Source organism: Cydia fagiglandana, chromosome Z (assembly GCF_963556715.1).
Source record: "Cydia fagiglandana chromosome Z, ilCydFagi1.1, whole genome shotgun sequence".
Lineage (NCBI taxonomy): Eukaryota > Metazoa > Arthropoda > Insecta > Lepidoptera > Tortricidae > Cydia > Cydia fagiglandana.
In genome coordinates this window covers 31,498,588-31,520,955 of record NC_085959.1, presented here as the reverse complement: position 1 = coordinate 31,520,955, position 22,368 = coordinate 31,498,588, and the positions used below count along the sequence as shown (strand labels likewise).

The 22,368-nt window shown below is 36.0% G+C and overlaps 2 protein-coding genes across 2 annotated transcripts; one reads left to right on the top strand and one right to left on the bottom strand.

The window, feature by feature from the left end:
- The first annotated feature begins 242 nt into the window (after window positions 1-242).
- Window positions 243-8,410, top strand: LOC134678593 (uncharacterized protein C9orf85 homolog). The gene is made up of 3 exons (XM_063537221.1): window positions 243-650; window positions 890-981; window positions 8,170-8,410. Exons 1-3 carry the CDS (start codon window positions 339-341, stop codon window positions 8,333-8,335), a joined length of 570 nt encoding a protein of 189 aa, XP_063393291.1. The 5' UTR covers window positions 243-338; the 3' UTR covers window positions 8,336-8,410.
- On the bottom strand, window positions 8,349-19,971 carry LOC134678592 (golgin subfamily A member 4-like). Its single transcript, XM_063537220.1, has 8 exons — window positions 19,706-19,971; window positions 17,792-17,864; window positions 16,485-16,624; window positions 16,229-16,330; window positions 15,351-15,548; window positions 14,839-14,922; window positions 11,018-14,239; window positions 8,349-10,833 (listed from the first exon to the last, which is right to left on the bottom strand). The coding sequence occupies exons 1-8, from the start codon at window positions 19,787-19,789 to the stop codon at window positions 10,810-10,812; spliced, it is 3,927 nt and encodes a 1,308-aa protein (XP_063393290.1). The 5' UTR covers window positions 19,790-19,971; the 3' UTR covers window positions 8,349-10,809.
- Between the last annotated feature and the right edge of the window lie 2,397 nt (window positions 19,972-22,368).

Genomic DNA, 22,368 nt, shown 5'->3' with positions numbered 1-22,368 from the left:
AGTTTGCTTTACATTGCTACTGACAAGATTTGCTTGACGCACTATATAAATTCTGTATTAAGATGGAAAGTTGGTGGAAAGTCTATACGCTATTCCTATAACTGCTCCAAGGTCGTGGTCTAGTGCGCTCGTCAGTTACGGCTTTTAATTTTGTGATGAAGCAGTATAATCTATGATCATTGCCCCTCCGAGACGATGGTATAAGAAAAAATCATAATGTCAAATTGTCAGTAGGTATTGAGGAGTTTGAGGTTATAATAGGTTATTGTAAACAACGTGTGCCCTGTTCTGCTGTTCGTGTTTCAGATAATATAATTGCCAAAAAATAATTGTTTAGCATGAGTACATCCAGAGGAAATGCAACGAGAACAAGGCCTCAAAAACATCAAAACAAAACCGCATATAAAAATGACTTACACGATAAAACTAATAAAACTAAATTTTTGAATAATTTAGACGTCACAGGAGTGTGTAAACGTTGCAAAGATATAATTGACTGGAAAATCAAATATAAAAAATACAAAGCATTAACGGCACCCAGAAAATGCGTGGGATGTGAGGAGAAAGCTATAAAATATGCATATCACATATTATGTACCAAATGCGCAACAAAACGAAATGTATGTGCTAAATGCAACACAGCTGTTGAGGTGAGCTACCTATGATTTTACTCAAAATTTTTAACATATCATTACATGTAGCTAATATGAAGGCGCATTGGTATAATTCTAATGTTGAATAGTGTAGTTAGGTTTACTATTTGAGTTCTCTCAGAAACTAAAAAATTAATAATAATTACCTACTGAAGTTCATACCATTTGTTAGATCTTCAATGGCTCTTGCACTTGCACCTTTACATTCAGAATGTTTAATTCGTTTAACTTTGCAGGCTAACGAAACAGAAGTTGAAAAAGCGCCTAATGTTGACCTACAATTAATGTTGAAAGGAATACCTGAACGTAAACGTCGCACGATTATGCGGTAAGGAAATCTTAACCTATTGTTTCTGTGTAATCTACAGAAAGTTCATAAATATCCATGATGGATAAAAATCTAAAGTGTTTTTTGTTCTGTTCTACAATATAAGTGATGTAGTTTGTATTATTTTCATGTGTCCAATAGCCAGCTACACATCTTTCCTCTGTTGTGTCGACATGCAATTCCTAGTCTATAATAATTGTAATTGCTTATTGCTAAAAATATTTACTACATATGTATAATTTGTTACTTAATAATAGTCATTTGCAAATACCAAGTTTTAAAATCCAATTGGTGAGCAATTTACATGATAAGTCTGTTCGAAGTACGGAAAACGGTGAAAAATATAGATAATACTCCTAAAAATACGTGTGATACCTCATTAGATTCGTAATGATATATAGAAAAATGTATTAGAAGTGTGTATTAGCATACAAAAAATTACAAAAGTTATTAACAAAAAAAGGGAGAAAAAAGTAGATTTGTCTTATTTCCCAAATATCTAAAAGAGTATTAATATTTAAGAAACCAAAATTAATATTATAAAAGAGGGGGATATTTCCAATCAAACATTCCTTACTTGCAGAACTGTATCTCCATTATTTATACTATTTATTCAATGCTGAACACAGGCCTCCGCGACTCATTTTCGAGAAATGCGCGCGGGGTGAAACAACCATTACGTAACATTAAATATGATTTTAAAGACATTAAATATTGTTTGAAAATTTTTAAAAAAATATGGTGTATTTAAAACATGTCAACAAAATGTACTACTTGTATAAAAGTTATGCAATTGTTAATAAACAAAATTTTCTCGAAATTCATTCTTTATCGAAAACTAAAATAAAATGTATAAATAACTAGTGTAAAATTTTGTCGTTTTCTAGAGCTCTTCTCATATACATGCTTAATAAGATCACATTATAAAAGTTATAATAAAGTTAATAGTTTGCTTAAAATAAGTTTTAGAATAACATAGAAAATTTACGTAGAACGAAAAATCAAGGTAAAATTGTAAAATATAAAACAATATTATAACCAAACTATTAATTTTTTCAGAACTTTTATATCGTGATCTTATTAAACATCTATATATGAGAAGGGCTCTAGAAAACGACAAAATTTTGCAATAGTTATTTATACTGTTTTTTTTCGTTTTCAATGAAGAAGGAATTTCGAGAAAATTTTGTTCATTAACAATTGCCTAACCTGTTGAAAAAATAACTTTAAGATACATTTCTACAAGTATTACATTTGTTGACATATTTTAAATACACCATTTTTTTTTTTTTCAATGAATATTTAATACCTTTAAAATTATATTTAATGGTACGTAACGCTTTTTCACGCCGCGCGCGTTTCCCGTAAATGAGGCGCGGAGCGCTGTGTTCAGCGTTGAAAAAGAAGTATAAATAATGGAAATACAGTTCTGCAAGTATGGAATGTTTGATTGGAAATATCCTCCTCTTTTATAATATTAATTTTGGTTTCTTAAATATTAATACTTTTTGAGATATTTATCACACGTATTTTTAGGAGTATTATCTATATTTTTCACCGTTTTCCGTACCTCGAACAGACTAGATCAATTACACACAAGGTTATAATCTAAAAATAGATTTAAAACTAAAACCATTCCTAGTTCTCAAAATGGAATAGTATCAAAATGCTTGAACCCCAAAATGTCTATATCTTGTTCACATAAAAAAAGCATAATGTAAGTTAAAGGTTTTTAGGCAATTTTGGACTATGTTTTTTTAATCTTTAGGAGATTATGAAATTATGACATTTGTGTGCAATGAAACGAAATATTTTTTATTAGAATACTCCAGTCTCCAACAATGTTGGACTCAGGTTAAATGTCATGTGCCATGGCTCTTAATTTTAAGTGAACTAACTAACTTAGATGTTTACAAATTATTTGTAATTTATTTATCCTTGCAATTAACTTCATGGTTTGTTACTTACGTTGCTTTGTGTTACTTGTCTGCTATGCTAAGGAAAAAGATGCGCAAATATGGCAATGTGTGTTGCTGGCATAATGCAAATATGACTTATATATGTGTCGCTTAACTTTAAACTCGGATAAATCCATTCAACCCTTTTTAGGAAATATCTCAAAACCAAAATCGCACAATCAAAATTAATCTCCATTTTACTGTTTGAAGTTTTATTATTAAAAAATTGTATTATTAATATACCTACCTATATCTATTTTTTTTCTTAGCTTATTTGAGTGTCCCACTGGTGGACAAAGGCCTCTTCCCTGGTTTTCCATAACCCCCGATTTTGTGCTATTAAACTGTGTAAAAATATGTGACGTTCCACGGGAAAAGGTACCTTATGAGGGTTTCTAGTTTCGGAGATATGAAATGTTTTGTAAAGAGGTGAAAAAATGCTCAATTTTTTTTTATTGTGTGATCTGAAACCTTAATGCGTAACGTTTGTTTACCTGTTTTTATTTTTGTTATAAGTTAGTTATAAGCCTAGTAATGTCGTCTCAGAGTTTAGTCGAAAAGGTACCTTATGGAAAAAAGATTGAAAATTCCCAAAAAAAACTAGTCAATACGGGAAAAGAAGTTTGGTAGAGAACTGTATTAGCATTCTGCAAAACTAATTTGATAATTTCAGTTCTGGTTGGGGCGCCTAAGCAAATATTATAACCGTACATCGACCGACATTACAAATCCAAGTAGCCTGCTATTATACCAAAGTTACTCTCGTCAAGTCTTTCTTAACTAGTATAATCTTCATTTAGTTAGGTCGCATGCAATAAATCAGCCATTGGTTTGCTGAAAAATGCCAATACCCGACGCATTACCTTATGGAATATCTGAGGTCATTGAACCTCAATGCCGCTTGTCTTCAATGGCAACCAAAATATATTATTGATAAGAAATAGACGATTTATACCATCTTTACCCCAAAATATTATTAGTTTATCCTAACTGTTCCATCATCATCATGCCTCATCATGTAACTTAACCACAAGGTACCTTTTCATTACATACAAATTATTGGTCTTTTTTAAGATTATTATGACGAAGAACTAATTAAATTTGTGTCAGTTTAATGTAAATTAATATTTTCTATTCATAAAAGATAAACTTCAATGTGATTGATGTTTTGTAGTGATGTATTATTAGATTTATTTCCATAAGGTACCTTTTCGTAAATGTATGGAGCAAATACTGTAATTGTTATGTAAGTTTAAAGTGGCATAAGGGGTTAAATATAGTATTTAGTTGGGGTTTTAGGATTTATTTCATTTGAATGACAGAATTTCTTTCATATGTGCTCAGAAAAATTGATTGTGTGTTACATTAAAAGTAAAAATATTCAATTTTCTGATTTTATATGAAAAAGTCAGAAAATACATTTTCACCTCTAAATCGGTATTGTTTTTTGCTTAAACTGTCTCTCAGTGTCGTTTTCTAATAGATACAATTTAAATCTTGAGAGCTCATTGCAATCAATCGTGAAAATGAAATAAAACTTTATTTTCAAGAGATTGGTTAGTATACACATAAATCAGTCGATATCAAAGGTTTCGATTTGCATTACAGAACAAGTCGCAACATTTTTTAAATCTCAGATATATAAGGTATTATTATTTGTAGTCAACTATGTAACTTACTTCAGGAACATAGTTTTTTAGGCGGCTAAACTTAAAACTTCTCTATCGTAAAGTTGCTCATTTCACAACATTATTTTCAAAAAATCATATCTCTGTAACTACGCAACTTAGAAGGTTGATCTTTTGTGTTATCGATAGCTTATTTATTATAGATTACTGGGGTATGCATAACTCCATACCCGCCATAAGGTACCTTTGCCCGTGGGACGTCACATATTTTCTATGATGTAATATCCAGAGAGGAAGTGACTATGTTTGTATGGACGTACAGAAAAGCGCGCGTTCTACTTTACTTTTTTTTTTTTTGGTTAGCCTGTTGTGGTGTCCCACTGCTGGGCAAAGGCCTCTCCCCCTGATTTCCATGACTCCCGTTGTAGTGCCTTCTCCTGCCAGCCACTGATAAAGGCGTCCAAGTCATCCCGCCATCTCCGTCTGGGCCTGCCACGTCCGCGCTTCTTTTGCGGCATCCACTTGGTGGCTATACTAGCCCACCTATCCGGATGCATGCGGCATACGTGACCCGCCCAGTCCCACTTCAGCCTGGCGGTCTTCTCCCCCACGTCAGCTATGCGTGTTTTGGAGCGCAATGTGGTGTTTCGGATGCGATCCATCCTTTTGACACCTAGAATACTGCGCTCCATTGCTCGCTGGCAAACCTTCAATTTGGACTTCTGACCCTCAGTGAGCGACCATGTTTGGGCACCGTAGGTTAAGACAGGCAGAATACACATGTCAACGAGTTTACGCTTCAGTGACATAGGAAGGTCGCCCTTCATTAGCTCCTTCATGGACCAGTAGCTCTTCCAGGCATTTTGAACACGGCGCTCAACTTCCTTGTCTTGCCGGTCACTGAAAGAGACTAACTGGCCCAAGTATATATACTCGTTGACATATTGTATAATCTGCCCGTCTACCTCGATCGTACGTTTCGTGCTATTAGTCATCACCTGAGTCTTTGCACGATTCATTTGAAGTCCAACTTGAAGGCTTGCGTTGCTCAGATCTTGGAGCATTTGCTGAAGTTCTGTGGCAGAAGAGGCAAAGAGAACTATGTCGTCGGCAAAGCGAAGGTTTGACAACCTCCTGTTGCCGACGACTATACCATTCTCCTCCCAAGAGACCGCCAGGCTCCTGAAAACTTCCTCGAGCGTGCTCGTAAAAAGTTTTGGAGATAACGGGTCCCCTTGCTTGACACCTCGCTGTACCCGAAACGTTGGTCCGGAAGACTGGAGTTTAATGTCTGCTGTGCTGTTTTTATATATGGTTTTGATAAGATTAATGTAGGTCTGTTCGATGTTTTGGTTGTATAGTGCGGTTATTATGGAGGAGTGGGTGATGCTATCGAAAGCTTTAGTATAATCAACAAATGCCAAGTATAAAGGGAGTTTAAATTCAGTATATTTTTCGATGATCTGGTTGACTGTGTGGAGATGATCAACTGTGGAGAATCCAGGGCGAAATCCAGCTTGTGTGGGAGGCTGGTGGCGGTCTAGTTGCCCAGCAATGCGACCCTCTATCACTTTAATAAATGTCTTGTAGATGTGAGACACCAGGCTAATTGGTCGATAGTTGGCTATGTCACTTTTATCCCCTTTTTTGTGGAGCAGTATAATATTGGAATGAAGTAGTTTCTGGGGAATTTGTCCTGTTTTTAATATATCATTGAAAAATTTGCATAAAGGGAGTAAAAGATTTTGTTTGCCAAAAACAAGCGCCTCTGTGCTTATACCATCGGTCCCGGGGCTCTTGTCCAGCTTCATTGTGGACAAGACTTTTGCCACTTCGTCGGCTGTTACAGGAGGGATGGTATCAGCGCAGAAGTATTCTTCAGTGCTATTGCTATGTATAGTTTGGGGGTCGGAGTAAAGGGAAGTATAGAATTTTGTGCATATGTCCATTATTTTATTTCTATTGCCATGCTTGTTACCATTTTCATCTTTCAGACTGGATATCCATTTTTGACCTTTAGATATTCCATTTCTAGCTACTCTGAGTGATCTGTTCTTGGTTAATGCTGTTTTGACTAAATTAGTGTTGTAGTTTCGGATATCAGTTCGTATGCTATGTTTAGTTTTTCTATCTATTGCACGATATTCCGCTGAGCCTATTTTGAATTTAGTTCGTTGCTCTATTAAATTTATTGAATTGGTCGATAGTAATGTCTGTTTCTTTCGAGTGGCTGTGACTTTTTTACTTGCTGATGTAACCGCGTCTATAATATTGTTGTACTGGGTCTCTGTGTCGACGTCATCTAGCTTTAAAGTGCTGAATTTGTTTTGAAGTTCTAAGTTAAATCGATCATAATTAGCTGTTAATGTGGCTCGGTCCAGTTTTATGTAGCGTTTTGAAAATATGTTCTTGCGATGTAGTTTGAAATTGAAGGTTAACGTAGTTCTAAGTGGTCGGTGGTCTGAGCTGAATTTTACTTTATTTAGAATGCCTACATTTCTGACTATGTCATTATTTGATGCGAGTACAAAATCAATTTCGTTTTTGGTTTCCCCATCGGGTGACACCCAGGTCCATCGACGATGTTGTTTCTTGAGATAGAAACTATTACAAACCTTCAGGCTTTGACCAAACGCGAACTGGATCAGACGAGAGCCACGTATGTTTCGGTTACCCAACCCGTATGGCCCTAGAATTTGATCGTTGTCCAGCTCTTGCCTGAGACCTATCTTGGCGTTGAAGTCACCGAGGATAATGTTCCAAGACCCTCGATGATCGTCACAGGCCTTATTGAGAAGGTCGTAAAAGTCCTCTACTTCCTCGTCGCAATGCGCAGATGTAGGTGCGTATACCTGTATCACCGTCAGGGTTTGGTTTGTTGTCAACTGAAACTTGAGAATTGCGATCCTATCAGAGTAGCTACAAAATTCTATTATGTTATCCTTCCACTTTTTAGCTACAAGGAAACCCACGCCGCCCTGTCCGCCGGTATTTCCAAAGTGGTAGAATATTGTACTATTTCTTTCTTCCGTCTCTTCGCCTGGTCTTCTCACCTCTGACAAGCCTATAATGTCCCATTTTACGTTTTCCAGAGCGTTTTCAAGCTCTATCAGACGCTCCTCTTTTAACAGGGTCCGGACGTTGTAAGTTAATACGTTGAGCGTTTCGGTATCCATTTTACGTGCCAAGGTCGTTTGATTTATAATGGGTGTCCTCGCTCGGGGATTCTTAGCACCCCTGGCTCTGGGGATGCTATCCCCAGCACCGCCGAGCACTCGGGGCCTATTCGGGGAGTTGTACATCATAGGGAGGTTTGGACCTTAATCCCACCACGCTGGTCCAGTGCGGGTTGGTGGGTCGCCAGTTATGCCTCGTTTGTTGTTTGGCAGGGTGCACCACGGGCAGGTGAGGTTGGCTTGGGTCCCGAGAGATGTTGTGTGGAACCCCTTACACCCTTCTCTACTTTACTATTAACGGTATTTTAGTTTTAACGGGATTTTAAGCCAAATCTCATAGAAAAGGAGGAAAGCTATAATGGCGCCATCTATGCAAACCTACCATGTGATTTTTTTATTAAGTAACTGCAGTTATTTGTCTTTCAGGGCTATTAATAAAACCCACGGTGGAGACAGTAACATGACACCTGAGATAATATCGCAAGTTGAAGAAATGCTGAAAAACATGGATAATTTAAATTTGGGTGATAATGATGATGACTTTGAGGATTCGGACTCTGATGATTCGGACAAGTCTGGAAATTATGAATAAGACTACACGGAACTAATTTAAATAGTGTTTTATTTGATAAAATATTACAAATTAAAACCTTGTTATATTACATATTTAAGCTAATTTCATTTACATAACTTAATATTCCATGATTAGATTAATTGAATAAAAGATTAACAATATATTACAAATTAATACGATGCGTTGTTACAATATTATTATTTTAGGCATTAGTTATTATTGTATTAATTTTGCCAATTATACTTGTCACGTAGAATGATAATCCCTGTCAGTTCTTACAAGTCGCATTGAGTTAGGCTTAATTTAAAAAAATTTACGAAATACGCTTTTAACGTATCTTTGTTACTTATATGCTACATTTCTAAACAAATTAATGTCCTGTACTCTGGCTATACTTCCAAGACGTATCTACCATCATTTTACGTGACAGCTGAAAAAAAAATATAAAAATGAACTGTCAGGGATCATCATAGAGGACGAAGCTTTTCTAAATATAGTAAATTATATCGTCTTAGTAAAAAAAAATGATCGTGCGTAAAGTCCAACATAGCTTACGCTAAAACCTTGCTAATGTCACACTTTCTCAAAAAACCGGCCAAGTACGAGTCGAACTCGCGCACGAAGGGTTCCGTACCAATACACAAAAAAATCACATTTGTTGTATGGGAGCCACACTTGAATATTTATTATATTGTTTTTAGTATTTGTTATTATAGCAGCAACAGAAATACATCATCTGTGAGAATTTTAAACTGTATAGCTATCACGGTTAATGACATACAGCCTGGTGACAGACAGACAGACGGACGGACGGACAGCGGAATGGCAGTCTTAGTTAGGGTCTCGTTTTTACCCTTTGGATACGGATAAAAAGGTAATCCAGCAAAAATTGTTAATGAATTCCTAAATCCTTATAAAGCGATCATTGCTGTGTGACGAATAGGTTCATGGTTTTTTCGCCTTTATCAAAATTTAATAATTTTATTGTAAAGAAAATACTTTCAGCGAGTTTCGTACATTGACCGTAATCTTCTATAATCTAATCGTAATCTTTTACGAGACCCTCCGGTATTCGGGACCTTGTTTCTATTCAACTCGGTCACATCGCCGATATTGCACAATCTGCACAATGTATTAGAAATATTACAATAAGTAGACGTAGCTACTTATTATTGTTGTTTACAATCCTTGACGTCCATATAAGTACGCTGCTTAAACATTAAATAAATGCCCAAGAATATGTGTATAAAATACACGTTTATATATTTAAACAATGTTGGGTAGGTGGGCATTTTCACTTAATTGAACACCTTTAACGGCCGGTTAGCAATCGTTACAAAACTGACGGTCAATGTCAAATCCCATACATTTTGTCAGGAATGTAACGGTTAGACGTTACTGAAACACGACTTAAGTCGCGCTTAACTTGTACAAGTTAAATGAAAATGCCCAGGTACATTGGTAACAGTTCATCGTTTCTCTTCAAATATTACAACATACCGTAGTGCACACTCAGCACACTTCATTAAAGGGACAATATTGTTGTAATTAGTAGGTATCATTAGTGCAGAAATCAAGTCTAAAGGTTCCGTCACAAAGACGCGTTTTCCGGGCGGGGCGTAAGCGTTCTATATCTAAAGGCGCGAAAATACGCCTGTGTAATTAGTACGACTGTGAACTAGGGGAGCGTGCATGAACTATAGGGGCCAGAGGGCCTACCGTGAACTACGTTCGACGTGTTGCCTCTCTGTCGCATTTGTAAATTCGTACGTAAGTGTGACAGGGAGGCAACACGTCGAACGTGGTTCGCGGTAAGCCCTCAGCACAGCTGCCGTCAGATTTTTTCATTGCCACTTGAGCGGCTACCGCGAAAACCGAAATTCGCAAATTGCGGGATCTTTCTCATTTACTCCAATGAAGGCGTAATTAGAGTGACAGAGAAAATCCCCGCAATTTGCGCACTTCGATTTTCGCGGTTATAGCCTTGGTGTTTGGTGGAATATATGAAGAGACCGTATCACGAATTACTCTCGATGAAAAAAAATTAAAGCAAAACCTAAAGGCGTAAGTAACTCTAAATTCGATGTTACTGATCTATAACTAAATTCAAACAGTAAATTTGATGACAGATATACATTATATGTATTATAATGGTGACAAAATGTAAACCATTGAAATTGCTGATAGTGCTAGAAAATTGTTATAAAATTTACAAATCTATGAATGTGGCAAGGTGCAAATAGGAGAAAGTTTAATAATAAGACTGTATTGACATAACAGTTCACTGATAGATCAGTCCGATTGATATTAATACAATATTTTTTTATAAAATGTGTAACATTCGTATATATGTATAATAGAAACAAACATGACGTTGGGGACACTTTGTAACTATTTACAAGTTGTTTTTGTTTTAATAAAATGTTTTTTTTTATAACTAGAACATTGCACTAATCTTCAAAGCACTCCTAATCCTTAAACCTTCACAGATATCATAGTAAGCCAAGCTGCCGCAGCTGTAAAAGAAGAACAGACAATGAGTTAGGCAAGACACTTTTGCACACCATATAATTATTATTTTAATGAAATAATGTACCTTTTTAACGATTGTATCAAAGTCATCAAAGACTAAATGAATTTATGAATAGCATTGTTTTAGGGGAATATGTTTCTTATAAGTAGGTAGGTAAATGAACTTACCAAGCCTTGGCGTTCCTTCTCTTTCTGCAGAACTATGTTGGTTTGCATTTCATCAAATTTAACTACAGCTGCTAACACCTTTGCTAGTGTAACGGAATGTGTACCTGAACCGGTTAAATATTCGTAAAGAACATTACGCAAATATTCTAATTCGGTATTTTCTTGTAAAGAATGCAAATGCCTTAAGCTTACGAGAGCTTCGTCCAATCGTCTCTCCAACTTCTCGTTAGAAAGTCTGAGTTTCTCGTTATTTTCCTGTACATTCTGTATATTTCCATTCATTGACTTATTAATGAGCTCCAAGTCTGATAATTGTTTCTCATACTTGTTCTTTGTAGCGAGCAAGGTGTTGTATTTTTCTTTTAATACTTCCACTTCTGATTTATATTCTACCGTATCTGTTGAATTATTGTTAGATGTTTCGCCATAGTTTTGCGAGCGCAGCTGATCTTTCAATTCTAAGTTTTCTTCAACAAGCAACATGTTTTCTCTTACCAATTCGTTAATTCTGTCTGTATCGGATTGGTTACCATTTAGTGATTCAACGAAATCCGATGAAATGTTCTCACCTTTATCTACATGTTCACTTGCAATTAACTCTCGTAGTTTATCATTCAACGTACTGTTTTCTTTAGATATTTTTGCAAGGTGCATTTGAAGCCCTTCGATATCAGATGTTAAACGTCGATTTTCGTCTTTAAGTGTAACACATTCTCTTTTGATATCTTCTAATTCAGGCTCGTTTACCGCTTCATTTTTATCTCTCGACATGTCTTCGAGGATCGATATTTTTGACAATAGTTCAGAATTAACTTCAGTAACTTTCTTCTTTTCTTCTTCTAATTCCAAGGTATAAGATTTTTGTGTTGCAATGTCAGCAACTAATGTATCTTTATCATGTTCAACGCTTATAAGCTTTTCGTAAAGGCTTTCTTTTTCTTGCTTAAACTGTTCACATTTATCTTTTAGTACTTTATTTTCCTCAAAAAGCAAGTCTAGGGAAAAACTGCTGTCGTCCGTTTGTACATCTACATTTGTCTGGCATTGTTTAGCATTTTCAGTTTCTTCCAATTTCCGTATTATGGTATTCAGATGGTCTTTTTCACTTTCAATTTCTGAATGCGACTTTCTCACTTCACTTATTTCCATCTCCAGTGCCTTAAGATTAGAAGCGATATTCTGTGACTGATTCTTTAATAAGCTATTTTCTTGAGACAAGAGCTTGACGTCATCTTCTAATTTCCTAATATAAGCGCAGCTTTCACTGCTCTTAGCTAAAAGTTTCTCATTTTGTGATTTTAAAGCCTCTATTTCTGATAATTTCGTTTTCAAATCCTCATTATCAACCTCAGCTTCTTTTAGTTTTAGTAACAGTTTATTATTCTCCTTTTCCAGTACAAGTAACTTTTCTTGTAATGGTAAGTTTTCTTCTCTTTCACGACTAATAGTACTTTGAAGAGACGCAGTTAAAACCTCTAACTCAGTGACTTTTGTCAATAAAACAGATTTATCATTTTCCAACCGATTTAACAGGGATTGGGTACCTTGATAATTATCTTCAGCTTTTTTTATGTTTATATCCATAGTAGTCTTATCTGAGCGTAGCGATTTTATTTGTTCATTCAATTTATTATTGACTTCGCGGCACTCAATTAAGTCTTTTGAAGCTGTATCAAACTGGTGTTTTAACTCCATGAGATTATTTTGAGCAATAGACAACTCCTGTTGAAGTTTTTCAATAGTTGCCTTGAAATTTCCTATTTGATCATCATTTGTCTGTTTAATCAATTCAGACACTTTGTTCCCTAATTGTGATAATAACTTTTCGTTGCTTTGTCTCATCAGTTTTGCATCCGACCCTGTGTCGTGAACTATATTTTTAAGTATTGATATTTCGTCAATCAATTCCAAACACTTCTTGTTGATTTGGTCGCTATTTTCTTTTAGGAAGGCGTTCTTTGCAGTGAGTTCTGAAACTGACTCAAGAAGTTGCAAGTTACGAGATTGAGAAACTTCGTGATTTTGCAACAATTTTTCTATTTCTGACTGTAATTTGACCAATTCATCTCTTTCGTCCTGAATCTCCGATTCTAAAGTATAATACTTGTTCCGCCAGGATTCAAGCTCTTCAAGAACTTTATTTTGGTCGGTCCGGTTTTCTCGTTCTTCGTTATCTTTTCTTAATACATGCAGCTGAGTTTCTAACTCATTCATTTGAGATTTTTTTTTAGAGTTTTCTTCGGTTAGTTTTGTATTTTTTGTCTCTAAGTAAGCATTTCTGTCAACCATTGCTAATTTTTCAGCTGTCTCTTGTTTTATTTGGAGTTGTAGGCATTTACATTCTTCATCAGCCTTGATTTTGGCCTGTTCTATATTTTTACATTTCAGTGTTAGTTGTTTAATCTGTGATTCTTTCTCCAATACTAGGGCTTTTATAGAATTCAGTTCACTAATATTACTATTTAGTTTACACTTTTCATCCTCTAGTGATGACATACTTTTCTTGTAGTCATTGACTACTATATTAAGGGATTGTAACTCATTTTTACATGCTGACAAATGATCTTTAAGTGATTTAATCTCGGCTTCTTTACTTTCCAATTCTTTATGTATACTTAGTTTATTTTCAGCCAAAGATATGGCATATTCTTCTTCTCTCTTATTGAATACCTCAATTTTACCTTGTAGTTGTTTTATTTCTTCTAGAGCTTTCTGCAAGTCTAACTCGAGCGCAGATTGTTCTTTCATTTGATTAAACTCATAAGTATTTAACTTATTTTGTAGTTCTTCATTGCTTTCTTGTAATTCCAAAATTTTCTTTCGAGTCTCTGCCAACTCTTCAGCACTATGTTTTAACTGTTCATTTTCTTTATTTTTGTTTTCTATTTCTGTAGTCAGAAGATGCAAGTCAGTAGTTAATTGTGCATTTTTTTCTTTGGATAGCTTCAATGATTCTTTATATTTGTTCAATAACTGTTCTAATTTTTCAGTCTTGTTGGTTAACGCATTATCTACACCATCATCTCCTGATGTTTTTCTGTCATTATTTCCCGAAAAATCAATCAATTGCAATTCTTTAGCTTGTTCTTTAATAACTACTTCTTCGTTATTAGGATCTTTATTATCAGTGTCATCCTGCATACAAGTTATCTTCGTTTGCAGTGCCTCTATTTTCATATTTTTTTCATCGATTTCCAAACGTAAGGCCTTTTCCAAATGCGCCTGTAAAATGTTTTTAGTAAATTATAATAAATAAATAATAAATAATAAATATTATAGGACATTCTTACACAGATTGACTAATTCCCACAGTAAGCTCAAGAAGGCTTGTGTTGTGGGTACTCAGACAACGAAATATATAATATACAAATACTTAAATACATAGAAAACACCCATGACTCAGGAACAAATATCTGTATCATCATACAAATAAATGCCCTTACTGGGATTCGAACCCAGGACCATCGGCTTCGCAGGCAGGGTCACTACCCACTAGGCCAGACCGGTCGTCACTATATAAGAGCAAACTTGAAAATTATAGTTTTATTTAAAGATATTATATAAGTAGTTCGTTTTTTAGCATTCGAAATAAGGTAAACAATCATGAAGTGTTTTTTAATTGAAAAAGACATTTTAAAAATAATTTACGGCAAATATGTAACAATTATGAATCTAATACGATCATTTTTATTCTTCTACTTTCATAAATAAATAGTAACTGATTTTTAAAAAGCGTTTTGCAATTAAAAGGCATGTCTTGATCGCCTACCTTCTTTCAAGTTCTTTCTAATGCTAAATAAAACGAACTACAGGTACCATACCTTGGCACTCTGTTCAAGAGTACATTGTTCTCTCAATTCAGATATACGCCTCAATGCTTTGTCTTGAGTTTCAACCAGCACACTCTGAAATATTAAGAATTTCGTTACGTAATGGTTGGGTTGGTAATGCCAACAAAGGACATATCCGAACCGCAGGCCCAACGGTTAAGGTTATATTATAATTTTAATTAAGGGCCAGTTGCACCAATCACAGTTAACAGACTGATCAACGTCACGCAGCAGAGATCTATGAAACTTTCCATACAATAAAATTTTGCGAACACTTTGACAGGCGGTTTGGTGCAACTGACCCTAAATATATTAATTTTTATTCCAATGTGTTCAATCCTAAAAAAGTTAAGCTTTACTCGCACCTGAAAAGCTTTTCGTAGCAGCAGCATTTGTAAAACTTTAAATGTGTAGTTTGTTCATAAAAACTACCTACCCTTTCACTCGCTCTCCTTTTACACATTTTAATTCCACAACGAAAGTGACACCAACTTAATTCTTACCCTAGCCTTGGCATTATCCCGTTCCAAGAATTTATAATGTCGGGCGAGGTCGGCGTATTGCGTCCTGTACTTCTCATAGCGCTGCTGTGTGCGCTTGTACGCGGCATACAGCTGCTCCTTGGTTACGCGGTCCAGGCTGGCGGCTCCGCTAGAAAATCCCCGCTCCTCCGCTTCACTCGCCGATACTTCCATGTCCGACTAAAAAATAAATACATGAAATATTAAACATACACTGGAAAAATGTATCAACTGTGAGTAGAACTTACAAAAGAAGTCAGAGTTGAACAGACTTTTTTACGACCAATAAGCAAGTGTGACTTTGACTAACATTTATAATTTTGTTAGCGCTTCTATCAGGTCGCAATAATACGACTTCCGCATTTTACAGATTTTACCGGGTTCGATTCCCGGCTTGATGTGTAAGGCCGTATTTGTTCCAGCAGTTATCAATATTGGGCGCTTATACCTGTCTCTTATAGTTCTTTCATATATTTATACCCAGGTTTGAGGTTTGGTATTTAACAGTTACAGAGAGAGTAATACAAAAATAAACACGTTTATTGGCCCTCATGAGACTCCGACCCGTCATGCCTATAACTTATTACAGAATGAGCTGTTTAGAAATTTCCAGCAATTGCGGCTGACTAATCAAGAACACCTTTGGGAACAGTAACACAGTGGGAAACTAAACCATAGGGTAAACTTAAACTTTTGTCCAGTAGGTAGAAGTGTACGTATATGTACACTACCTACCTACCTAACCTACTCATTATTGCAAAACAGCACTGTACATACAAGAATCATGCAAATGAAGTACCTACTTAAAGCCTTGGATATGTGTCTACTAAACATACCTGCAATAAAACCATGAAACTCACCTGCAAGTGGTACAGAGCGGGGCTTTCATAGTTTGGTAACCGGAATGAGACGTCACTGGCAAAAGAGCTGTTTGACAATCGCCTCTGATTGTGACTTTCCAGCTTAAATATAAAAATTTAAAATTAATTATTTATAATCCAAAGTTTTGTAGACACAGAAAAGTTATTAGTAACATTTGGCATTGTTTAATTTATCTTCATAAGATGCAATATATAAACATTCAAATATGCACACAATGAACAATATAAAACTCACGCTTTGTTCAGGTCTTGGCGGGAAATCAATTTCTTCTGTGCTTGCTTGCATGGAAGCTGATTGCATCAGGGCGACATCTTGGAACGCATTTTGCTCTGCAGGTCTAGCACTAGGTCTGACAGAGCGACTCTGAGAAATATCTGAAAGGAGAAAGTAACCACCAAACATCAGTCCCGTCAGTGATCATTATATCATAGAATACTGTCAATACGTCATGCATTTGGCAGGTTCATATATTAACAAGGGCATGTAACTTAGCTAGAATACATTTTAATAATACCCAACCCATCAAACATGTTTGAGAAAGGACTCCTAAACACCATATATATGTATGTAACTGTAAAAAAGCCTTAAAGTGTTTTTTATAGTTAATTATATTCTTTGCCTATTCTCAACTATTCTCAACATGTACATGTACGTACAGTAGTTAATTGTCACAGCAAAATCACTCTATGTGTGACAGTTCCAAGTAATGCCACTGTTATAAAGTGTTATAAAGTGTTTACAGATGGTGCTAGCATAGGTTTTCCAGTAAAACCTATTCTGGCACCATCCATGTTGCCTTTGACAGTTTCCAACTCATATTTCGGGGATCTCGGAAACGTCTCTAATGATTTTGAAGTAATTTGCTATATAAGGGGCTTTTCGAAAGCGGGGGCGAAAAATCGAGGTGTTATCTCTTGGAAAAAGCATATTTTGGTTTTGTTTGTTTTGCAAACATTTAGATCAAAGATTGTTCAGCTGCTCTTGTCAGATTATTAACAACTGATCAGTGGTCGACCTTAGCTCCACTTGATAGAAAGTGACAACAGATTTAAAGGTACAATAGTTCAGTGACATTCCTATTCACTCTTGCTTTTATTCTTGGGTAAGTAACAGATGATGCAACACTGACAAATATTCAAAGGAGTCCTGTCCAGAACCATCCTCCCTGGATCCATCGGAATAGAACATGAATGCTTAGCTTAGTGCAACACTGTGGATGGAGTTTATGGTAGAGACATAGACTAGTAATCCTCTAGACGGAGTTTAGAGCAATTATTTCATGCAACCGATGCTGCCAAAAATGCGGGGGTGCGCGGGACGAGGTGAGCGAAGTCCCGTGCCATGATTGGTCCGTTCAAACGACGAACGAGTTCACGGACGTCACACAAAGACACTTTCGACTCGAACATGGAGTAAAATTACCGTATGCGTGGCAGCGGGGGTAGCGCGACTGTACTCAGTCTAGAGAATGTTTTGTCTGTGGGTAGAGACCACCAGGTCGTAAGTAATATGACAGAATGAAACAATAAAGAGTAACTCACCATTATCGCCAATGGAAAACAGGTCATTGTTAGTTATGTCAGAAATGCTACTAGACGCTGATGTTACTGCCGCCTGGAACACACACACAATATAATGGTCAAACATTTTACTGTTTGCAGAGCAACTCTGAAATTACTTCAAGCAAGTAAAACATATCTTTGATAATGTATGTAAAAATCACATATCTCGAAAAGACTTTTATATTTTTGTCTCTGGCTGTCCTGCTTCAGGTACATACAATTATTCGATTGATATATCGCTAGTTAAAAAGAGGTCTGTACCTAATTACAATTGCTATTGTAAAAAAACATTATATTTTTAAATATTTCCAGTTGCCGTAGTTGCTACAGATTTGCGTATAATTTGAATATATGCCTATATATTAAAAAAATGCGTATATTGTGAATATATACCTGCGTATTAAAACGATACGCAATTCTTTGTAGCATACACCAAGTGGATGGAAACAGGCACTGGACGGTAAACAGGGTTCTCTTATTTATCGCCGAAAATGGTATGGCCGATTATCACTTCCCAACTCACGTTTGGCGGAATTTCATTTCGCCGAATTTTCATTTCCCAATTTATCAAATGGTTTTTTTTTATTTGCCAACCACACAGTTGCCAACTAAACGTTTGGTCTGTGTTTTATAATGCCAATTTTCAAAATGCCAACTTTCATGTCGTAGAATGTTTTAGTTGGCATAATATACACTTAGTTGTTTATTGTCTACAAATCGTTTCATTTGGTCAGACTGTGCCAAAGGGGGGCCGTTTTGTAGGAATAACTTTTCTCTAAAATCAAAAACGGCCGAGATATTTGACACGAAAGTTGGGATATTTGACCCGAAAGTTGCTGTGTAATTACGTTTTTTAGGTTGTTGAAAAAAAAATAACCTCGAAGACTAAGGCGGGAGCAAAGCTCCCGCCTTAGTCTTCTAACCTAACCATATCCAAGTCGGCTCTGCCCCGGAAGGTCTTGCTCGCTCGCTTCGCTCGCTCACTGCCACTGGCTTCAAATATTAAAATATACATTATAAAAAGTCAAACAACTCGGCCATTTTTGATTGTTTGGTATGTATCTTTTTCTTATTTGTAACTTGCCTAATGTATGAAAAGCGAACTGTAGCTTCAACGAAACGTTATTCGTCCAAGAGTTGTTCGACCAAGTGAAAGATTTGACAAATGATAAGTCTCCCAAAAGTTTAGAGGCGTTATAATAATCTGCTTTACAATAATTCTACCAATTGAAACGTTGTCATACAAAAATTTGCTAATCGTTAGTTGTCAAAGTGAAACGTCGGCGAAATGTTGGTTGGCAAATGAAATTCCGCCAAAAATAGTTCTGCGAAAAGGCAGAACACCGGTAAACAGATGCAATGAACCTACTTAGATCCAGATATAATTATGACATGTAATAAAGAGTGGCTCAATAATAAGATTAAAATCCTACAGAATTAAAATATTTAAATGGATCTTGAGCTCAGGAGCAACAAAATGGCATAGGTACAACAAAATTTATTGATGTAGCATTTTTTTTGCCCGAGGTTGAGAAGTAGCCTATGCTGTGGAAAAAGTCATAAATAATGATGATCAGCATTTTGGAACTATAATTAAATATTAGTTATCAAGTAAAGACCCTTTATTCTAAAATATATGATAGTAACAAAAATTTTATAGGAAATCGAATTTACCATATTTAAGTACAGCTTATTATGCTGATAGTGATAAAACATTCGTTGCAACTACATTAGAATAGATGTGAACATGATAGATACAGCTTATGATTCGACGGTTCTTCTGATACTACAAGATTAGGAAAGTAGGGCAGGGCTAGTTCAATTTTCGTTTTCATGTGGTTATAATAATATGAAACATACTATTATGAGTAAATATTTATTCAAACGCAGTACCTGTGCAGCTTGAGCGAATTGTTGAATTCGCTGTGGTGACGACTTCACTTCTTCTGCTAATTTATCTTTAAGTTTCTTAAACATTTTTTAGTACTAAAATATAAGCAATGATTCCACAAGTCCAACATTTAATTAAGATGATAAAGGTGGATATATCCGCACTTGCATGAAATCAGTTAGTTTTTCCGTATTCACTTTTCTTATTTCATAGAAATAATTATTTACTTCACTCCAGCGATTAACTTTATACGTACATATACATATCATATCATCCTTTCAAGTTCCATCCCATCATTATCTGTCAAACCACAGACTATATTTTGAAAGCCCCAGTACACACGATGGGCCATGCCCGCCATGCCCAAGCCACTGCTATGGTGCTGCAGACCAAAGAATATACTCACTAAGGCTGCAGACGCCTTGTCTGTCAATGTCTTTTTCTGTACAAAAAAATCTGCCGCCTTGGTGCCATGAGCGAGGACAATGAGGACATCCCTTTTCCGACGCCCCAAAAGCAGGCGTGGCTCACTCCGCGATTTCGTCGCTTTGCTACAGGTAGCTGAAAGTACATCCGTTCGACCCCAATTTTGGGGTTTGCCATAAGCCGCGCGTGGCGCTGTCGCCACCTAGCGGCCATATCTGTGCTGATCGTGACAGACGCGTTTTGTTAGAGTGAGTCTTCTGTACCATGGAGCCGCCATTAACAGGCGTTCCCCTCTGTCGAAAATAGGCGGCCAATTGGGTAGGTAAAGTTTTTTGAAGATAGGCAAATTATATTTTTTCCCGATAGTATTCATTATAGCGATCACGGAAATGCAGCTCTTTTATTTTTATATCATTTTATTGATTAAATATAATTTTTTAAATGATCGATATGACGTTTGTGAGGTGAAATGGCAGACTCGAGTAATTAATTCCTTGGCGCGTAGTAAATGGGACGAGATAGAAAAAAAATCGATGTCAACTGTCAGTCTCATTCTTGGAAAATAACTTGCAAATAATTGGAAAATAATGGTCGGACGAAACATTTGTGTTTTCTTGTAATTGGATGTCGGTGTGATTTCTAGAATAAGTATTTTTAACGTCCCTAGCACGATCAACACGGATATTTTGATAATGATAACGATTGCTTTCGACTACTTGGCACTGCTTCTTGGAGAACATTTTCATTAACACCTCCACCACGACTCTTGGACTGCTACACGAGTCATTTTGGATCTCAGTATCAACACAAATTAACACAATAGATGGAGACGATCCCGGAAACGTTCGAATGGAAATAGAATATTACAGAGATGAACTCAAAGTGCGTCGTACCGTCTTGTAGGAAGTACAGACGTTACTTTCCAAATTCAGCGTATTTGAGCACACCAAAGTCTTTAACAGCGATTCGGTGCCAAGCTTTGAAGATATATTGGCCAAAATGGTAACTTATACGTTTGTGAGGACTATATAAACGTGATTGTTGTAATGATTAAGATTGTAATAGTGTTAATAACTAGGTCGTTATTGGCTATTATATATGGGCTCGGCAAGGTGTTCACAATATCTGAACACGCACGCCCTGATAATAGAGGCGTGTTCAGATATTTATGAGCACCCTAGCTGCACCAATATATCTGATGGCGACTGTACTTTAGAAAACTTATAATATAAATCCAAAATAATATAATATAAATCCAAAATAATATAATATAAATCCAGTAAATTTCGTTTCGTTTTATTTTAAAATCCACAAATTATTATCCTTAAGCATTAACATTACAACAGTATATAGAATCACGCTGTGTGGCGTGCCCTTGAAGAGAGTTGAGAGGTTCAAATATGGTCAATATGGATAAGTATGTCTGTAGGGTAAATGTGCTTCACGTTGGGGCCTGTTTACATATTGATTAGTGTTGATTGCGGGTTTAATACATTTGCCACTATACACAAGTAGCAAGTGTATCAACTCGCAAAAATACTACATTTTTGCTTCCATTGAGGTATACATAGTAAGCACTATTCTCAAATTATGTGAGGAAATAAAACAAATTCAATTTAGTAAAGCGTATTTAATAGGGGTAAAGTGACGCGAATACAATTAAAAAAACAACGCATATTCTTAGTTTATATTAAATGTAGATGGCTTTTTAGTTTTCACTTGGTCACAGAAATACGCTAAAAACCACTTTCAGAGTAGGTGTTTCTTGCGTTTTGGCTGTCCTTCTTGTGTCCTTCCACAGCATGAGCATGTCGTAAGTCCTGTTGTATTTGTCCCAGGACTTAGCAGGAAGCTAGTTATTCATTATTAAGTTTGCTTCTGCTTTAAAATGAGGCGGTGCATGCCGTCTATTCCAGGTCGTTTTCGTCACTTGAACTCATTTTGTTTATTACGAGTATTAAAATAACAAGCGGTAACTTATTGAGTATTGCACAACGAATAAACTTTGCCGCCTTTTATTTGCATATTTTTTAAAATTATATTACCACAGATACAAAGCATACGGTACGCGCATGCGTCAATCCGCGCGCACCGCGCAGCGCCCTTTCGCGGTGCTAAAGCGGTATCCAGACGGGACTGATCAAATCGGTCGATTTGATCAGAAATGAAATTGGCGTCAATCTCCAATTTTAGATATATGGTGATATTAGACCCATTTAAATTGAAAAAATGCCCCATA

What these genes read in the sequence shown, in the direction of transcription:
- LOC134678592 (XM_063537220.1), bottom strand. Translation starts at nt 19,789, where the DNA reads ATGTTTAAGAAACTTAAAGATAAATTAGCAGAAGAAGTGAAGTCGTCA. An exon ending in GTTTTCCATTGGCGATAATG is followed by an intron (nt 16,625 to 17,791) that starts GTGAGTTACTCT and finishes TTCTCCTTTCAG; the next exon opens with ATATTTCTCAGAGTCGCTCT. An exon ending in CGCCAAGACCTGAACAAAGC is followed by an intron (nt 16,331 to 16,484) that starts GTGAGTTTTATA and finishes TTTATATTTAAG; the next exon opens with CTGGAAAGTCACAATCAGAG.
- LOC134678593 (XM_063537221.1), top strand. Translation starts at nt 339, where the DNA reads ATGAGTACATCCAGAGGAAATGCAACGAGAACAAGGCCTCAAAAACAT. An exon ending in AATGCAACACAGCTGTTGAG is followed by an intron (nt 651 to 889) that starts GTGAGCTACCTA and finishes TTAACTTTGCAG; the next exon opens with GCTAACGAAACAGAAGTTGA. An exon ending in AAACGTCGCACGATTATGCG is followed by an intron (nt 982 to 8,169) that starts GTAAGGAAATCT and finishes TTTGTCTTTCAG; the next exon opens with GGCTATTAATAAAACCCACG.